Source organism: Palaemon carinicauda, chromosome 12 (assembly GCF_036898095.1).
Source record: "Palaemon carinicauda isolate YSFRI2023 chromosome 12, ASM3689809v2, whole genome shotgun sequence".
In the NCBI taxonomy this organism is placed as follows: domain Eukaryota; kingdom Metazoa; phylum Arthropoda; class Malacostraca; order Decapoda; family Palaemonidae; genus Palaemon; species Palaemon carinicauda.
In genome coordinates this window covers 136,261,480-136,268,386 of record NC_090736.1, presented here as the reverse complement: position 1 = coordinate 136,268,386, position 6,907 = coordinate 136,261,480, and the positions used below count along the sequence as shown (strand labels likewise).

General features: G+C 32.4%; 1 protein-coding gene across 2 annotated transcripts; it reads left to right on the top strand.

Annotated features, from left to right (window-relative positions):
• The first annotated feature begins 2,689 nt into the window (after positions 1-2,689).
• Positions 2,690-6,569, top strand: LOC137650658 (uncharacterized). 2 transcript variants are annotated; one of them, XM_068383839.1, is made up of 2 exons: positions 2,690-2,973; positions 5,030-6,567. In XM_068383839.1, the coding sequence occupies exon 2, from the start codon at positions 5,043-5,045 to the stop codon at positions 5,994-5,996; it is 954 nt and encodes a 317-aa protein (XP_068239940.1). In that variant the 5' UTR covers positions 2,690-2,973; positions 5,030-5,042; the 3' UTR covers positions 5,997-6,567. The 2 variants fall into 2 exon arrangements, with proteins under 2 accessions (XP_068239940.1, XP_068239941.1); XM_068383840.1 differs by lacking the exon at positions 2,690-2,973 and adding an exon at positions 3,021-3,193 and having other exon boundaries at positions 5,030-6,569.
• The last annotated feature ends 338 nt before the right edge of the window (positions 6,570-6,907 follow it).

Genomic DNA, 6,907 nt, shown 5'->3' with positions numbered 1-6,907 from the left:
ATAATAATAATAATAATAATAATACTCTCAGGCACACTATTCCATATTTCCTTTTCTCACTGGGCTATTTTCCCTGTTGGACCCCCTGACCTTATGGTATCCAGCTTTTCCAACTAAGGTTGTAGTTTAGCTAATAATAATAATAATAATAATATGTACCAGACCTTACTGAGCAAACCTCTAGCTCTTCTCAGTAAAGGATAATTTCCATAAGGTAAACAGCAGAAATAAGTTCCATAGTTTCATTCATCAATGGCAGCAAAAGTCAATAGTAAAGGATCATAAAGGAACATGAGGAGCAAAACGTAACATGATTGTGTACCAATGTTTTGTTTGCCCCCGCTCTCGTGCGCCTAGGACTCCTTTTGTGTCCTTTGTTTGCTCGGGATATTGTCCTGCGGGAAATGGCAGAATAGTTTTGGGTTTTTTTAGCTTGAATGAGGATGTGAATAAGATATTAATATCTATTGTAGCTGACGCTCACTTCGTTCATTCTGCATGGGGGCTGAATAGGTCTAGGTATACAATCTGTCTCGGCATGTGGCTATATCATTCCAATGAGAGAGAGAGAGAGAGAGAGAGAGATAACCATACTATTTTATTAGAACTAGACTAAAAATTCAAATCGTATTCAGGTAAATAATCAGTAGACCACGAATTCAGATGCTCATATGAACATCTTCGACAAACTGTTGCAAAATCATGCAATATGACGCTCAGAGAGAGAGAGAGAGAGAGAGAGAGAGAGAGAGAGAGAGAGAGAGAGAGAGAGAGAGAGAGGAAATAATTATGCCATTTGACTGGAACTAAACCAGAAATTCAACTTGTAATCATATGCTCACTTGAACTTCGACGACAAAGTGTCAAAAGCACAGAGAGAGAGAGAGAGAGAGAGAGAGAGAGAGAGAGAGAGAGTACTTGAAATTCTAAGCTGTAAGGTTTTGCATAGGCCTATTATGTGGTGGAATTATTTACTAGCAAATTACCGGTAGGATAGGCCTAGTAGATGGTAGAATTTCTTTACTGGCTAATTATCAGTTATTATTATTATTATTATCATTATTATTATTATTACCAGCTAAGCTACAAGTCTAGTTGGAACAGTAAGATACTATAAGCCCCAGGCCTCCAACAGGGAAAACAACCCAGTGAGGAAAATATCATTGAGACTAAATGCACCCAACTTAAGTAATTATGCCCATATCATTGGTATATGATAGAAAAATGGAAAAGACAAAGAAAAAATGGAAAAACTTCATATTTACAATTAAATTTAAGGAAAAATAGAAAACGAAGAATAAACGTTATGGAGGCCTTGAATAAGATGAGATTCTTTATGGGTCGATTATCAGAATAGGCCTAGTAGATGGTTATATTCCTAACTGGTTATTTATCAGTAGGATAGACATAATACAAGGTGAAATTGCTTACAGGACAATTATCAGTAGGATAAGCCTATTTTATGGTGAAATTCTTTATTGGTTAATTATCAGTAGGATAGGCCTAGTAGATGGTTGAATTCCTAACTGGTTAAATATCTGTAGGATAAGCCTAATATAAGGTGAAATTCTTTACTGGTCAATTATCAGTAGGATAGGCCTAGTATAAGGTGAAATAACTTACTGGTTATTTATCAGTAGGATAGGCCTAGTAGATGGTTAAATTCCTAACTGGTTATTTATTAGTAGGATAGGCCTAGTAGATGGTTAAATTCCTTACTGGTTAATTACCAGTAGGTTAGGCCTATTATATGGTAGAATTTCTTACAGGTCAAATATCAGTAGGATAGGCCTAGTAGATGGTTAAATCCCAAACTGGTCATTATCAGTAGGATAGGCCTAGTAGATGGTTAAATTCCTAACTGGTAGGATAAGCCTAGTATAAGGTGAAATTCTTTACTGGCCAATTATCAGAATAGGCCTAGCAGATGGTTAAATTCCTAGCTGGTCAATTATCAGTAGGATAGACCTAGTATAAGGTGAAATTCCTTACCGGTTAATTATCAGTAAGATAGGCCTATTACTGAAATGAATTTAGCTCCTCTTAGTACGAGAGAAACTAGGCATATGTAAGGCTGAAATGGATATAAATTAATAACAAAAACCTATATTTACATTAGGAATCAAGTATCCTATTGCTATACAAGTTGAAATTAACATTAAATAAACTTTTATATTTTCTAAAAATCATTAAATTTACAAATTTCCATTTAATTTTGAAAAGTGAGTGATGAAAAAATCGAGCAGTAACTATCTTCTTCAAATTTATCAACGATAAAATTGATGCCAAAAGAACAAAGAAAAACTTATGTTTATTAAATTCAAATTTCCATAAACAAGTTGAAATCTGCTACGAGATATATTAGAGTTATTGTTATTAGCAATCTAAAACTATACAGATATATAAATTTCCTCTATATATGTTATATATGACTATTTTATATTTATTATTAGTGACTTCTCATATAGGTCATTCATTTCCTTATTTCCTTTCCTCCCTGGGCTATTTTTACCCTGTTGGACCCCTTAGGCTTATAGCATTTTGCTTTTACAACTAGGGCTGTAGCTTAGCTAATAATAATAATAATAATAATAATAATAATTATTATTATTATACTACTACTACTACTACTACTACTACTAATAATAATAATATCACTACTACTACTACTACTACTAATAATAATAATAATAATAACAACATACAATACAATTTTCAAGAAATAAGAGATTTGAAAAGATCAATATACGAGAATTTTTAGAATAAACGTACGATAATCACTTGATGTTTACCTTCTGGGTAATATATTATCTAGACACAATTATTCCGATACGTCAGTTGTCAAGAATCACTCGAACGAATGAGTCACGGCATCTCGCTTGTACTGCAAGCTCTACATCTTCCCCTGCTGAAGTAGAATCTACTTGAAGTGGATTGGCCACTGAATACATCTTTTACATCCAGTTGCGAGAGGTAATATAAGAATTAAATTCACTAGTTTTTTTTTTTCTGTTTTGAATAAACAAAAGATATTATTCACTAGGCTTTTTTTTATTTGTTTGGACTAAAAAGATATTGGTAGATTTAATTATGCCTTGGTTTAGTCATGTTTGAAATCTGAACGTTTTATAAGTTTTCTGCATAAAAACGTTTGTTATTCACTGAATACATCTTTTACATCCAGTTGGGAGAGGTAATATACGAATTAAATTCACTAGTTTTTTTTTCTGTTTTGAATAAACAAAAGATATTGGTAGATTTTACTATGACTTGGTTTAGTCATGTTTGAAACCTGAACGTTTTATAAGTTTTCTGCATAAAAACGTTTGGTATTTACTAAACCTTGGTTTGGTCATGTTTGAAACCTGAACGTTTTATAAGTTTTCTGCATAAAAAACATTTGTTATTTACTAGGCCTTGGTTTGGTCATGTTTGAAACCTGAACGTTTTATAGGTTTTCTGCATAAAAACGTTTGGTATTTACTAGGCCTTGGTTTGGTAATGTCTGAAACCTGAACGTTTTATAAGTTTTCTGCATAAAAACGTTTGTTATTTAAGAGATAAATCTACAATTCGTTGGTAACGTTTCCAGACTCATACTGATTCTTACTTCTGAAGTTCCACTTATTCAACTGCCCGATTAGGAAGATCATTCCACAATCTGGTTACGGCAGGAATAAAACTTCTAGAATAATGTGTAGTATTGAGCCTTGTGATGGAGAAAGCTAGACTTAGAAATTAACTATATATCTAGTACTAGGCACCGGATGGTTTACTAGGAAGATCTGAATGCTAAAGATTGTTAGAATTATGAAAAATCTTATACAATATGCATAATAAATTAACGAGAGTAAAACATCTATAAATGAGAGAAATAACATATAGTGTTTCAGGCAATACGCAAAAAGGACTTACAGCATAGGCCTATTCGTGAAATTTCTTGAAAATGTATTTTTATACTATCTCCCCTATATCATAAAGAGCTAGTCCTGCCTATATATGAATATGAATATATATATATATATATATATATATATATATATATATATATAGTACATAAATATCTTTCCTATCACGCTGAGCCGCACTACCCGTCCGTCGGGTAGGGGGAGGGGGAAGAGGGAGTAGTCATTCCCTGGTGAGAGGGGGGGGGGGCGGAGAGACCCCGAAAGGCACACCCAGAATCCAAAACTGCCGTGTTGTAATTAGGGAAACTAGGATGGGTTAGGATTGAATCTCGATGTTTGTGCGTGTGTGTGCATAACTATCTATCTATCTATCTATCTATATATATATATATATATATATATATATATATATATATATATATATACCTGTCACTTCTGACGGGCCACGTACACTAGCAGTACTATAAATGGGAGAAATAGAATATAGTCCCAGACAACACGGAAAAAGGGGCCTATAACTACATTATAGGCCTAAGGGTGAAATTCCCTGGAAATGTATTTTCATACTAAATACAATACGGATACATTTGTTAGATGAACCAGATACGTATATTGGATTGTATTGGATTTATGAATCAGCGTTGGGGTCGGGGGAGCCATTCTGTGTTGTTAAAAGTGCAAAATCTGCTCCGTGACCTCGTAATTCATTCTGTACTATTGAGTTATTCAGTATATGTACATATATGTATAATATATATACACATATATATAGATATATATGTATATATACATATATATACGTATATATATATATATATATATATATATATATAGATAGATAGATAGATAGATAGATAGATATATATATATATATATATATATATATATATATATATATATATATATATATATATATATATATATATATATATATATATATATATTGATAAATTAGGTTTCTTTTTATGAATTTGCCAGAACATTTTGTTTTTATATTATTGCCTTTGAAAATCTTATTTTGGGTCAATGGATATGAAATTTGGAGAAAAAAAATAAATAATAAATAAAAGTTTTCAAGAAAGTAGATAAAAATCCTATCTTAGTGATATGTAATTTTCCAGATCTTGTGAGGTGATGGAGAACGTGTCTTACAAAGCTGAAGCATCACAAAATTCCTTAGGAGAAACAACTCAAGACAACAAAGACACAAGAATGAAAGCTGGAATTCCTGTCATTGTAGCTTCTATGCGCGGCGGACACCGCTGTCTAGCAGCAGACAAAAGCAAGTGCGTTTACTCTAAGTTTGCTGGACTTCCACAAGTCCCACCAGCTCCTATTAAAGTAGAAATTCTCTCAAAAGTTCCTGCCGTAGACGTCACACAATCTGGAGGTGCCATGAAGAATGAATTTTCTTCACAAGTTCCAGCTGAAGACGTCACACAATCTGGAGGTGCCATGAAGAATGAATTTTCTTCACAAGTTTCAGCTGAAGACGTCACACAATCTGGAGGTGCCATGAAGAATGAATTTTCTTCACAAGTTCCAGCTGAAGACGTCACCCAATCTGGAGGTGCCATGAAGAATGAATTTTCTTCACAAGTTCCAGCTGAAAACGTCACACAATCTGGAGGTGCCATGAAGAATAAGTTTTCTTCACAAGTTCCAGCTGAAGATGTCACACAATTTGGAGGTGCCATGAAGAATAAGTTTTCTTCACAAGTTCCAGCTGAAGATGTCACACAATTTGGAGGTGCCATGAAGAATGAATTTTCTTCACGTGTTCCAGCCGAAGATGTCACACAATTTGGAGGTGCCATGAGGAATACATTAGCCTCACAAGTTCCTGCTGTAGACGCCACACGATTTGAAGATATTGGCCCAGCAAATTCGACCTGTTATGTCTGCAACAAGACATTTTCAGATACCTTCCTCAGAGACAGGCATATGAGAGAGGTATGTTTATCGCCAAATCATCCCGAGGATATCATAAGATGCCCTGCATGTGGACAGATATTTAAGAAGAAAAAGTACCTCCGTTACCACGTCGTCTTGAAACGCTGTAGAGTTCTTTTTCCTGTAGATTTTTAAAAATCTACGAATGTGAGGCACTTTGAAACGAAGCCTCATTCTCTTCTTTAAGAATAAGGTGTCAGAAACATTAGTCATTTTTAATATACATAACCTGTTTTTACTTTGTCTAAGGACAAATATACATAACCTGCTTTTACTTTATCTAAGGAAAATGGGTTAAAAAATTTTGTTATTTTCTGTTAGTGTAGTGAAATATGTTGTATGTAAATTAATAATTGTTATACGAAGTTCATATTTCTTTTAAGACTATGTCGAAAACAACCCGAGATGACAGAATGCATGTCTTCAATAAAACTTCTTTCATGTTTAATTCATCTTCAGGAAATAAATCAGTATTAAACTTTAATATTACTAATAATTATCAAAAACGTAAATATATTTACTCGGTGCTGATATTTTTATGTAATGAACATTGCAGTGTGAAACTTTAACATTCCTAATAATTATTAATATAAATAGATATGTTTGGTGCAAATATCTTTATGTAATAAACATTGCAGTGTTAAAATTTAACATTCCTAATAATTATTAATATAAATAGATATGTTTGGTGCAAATATTTTTATGTATATAAACATTGCAGCGTGAAACTTTAACATTCCTAATAATTATTAATATAAATAGATATGTTTGGTGCAAATATCTTTATGTAATAAACATTGCAGTGTTAAAATTTAACATTCCTAATAATTATTAATATAAATAGATATGTTTGGTGCAAATATTTTTATGTATATAAACATTGCAGCGTGAAACTTTAACATTCCTAATAATTATTAATATAAATAGATATGTTTGGTGCAAATATCTTTATGTAATAAACATTGCAGTGTTAAAATTTAACATTCCTAATAATTATTAATATAAATAGATATGTTTGGTGCAAATATTTTTATGTATATAAACAT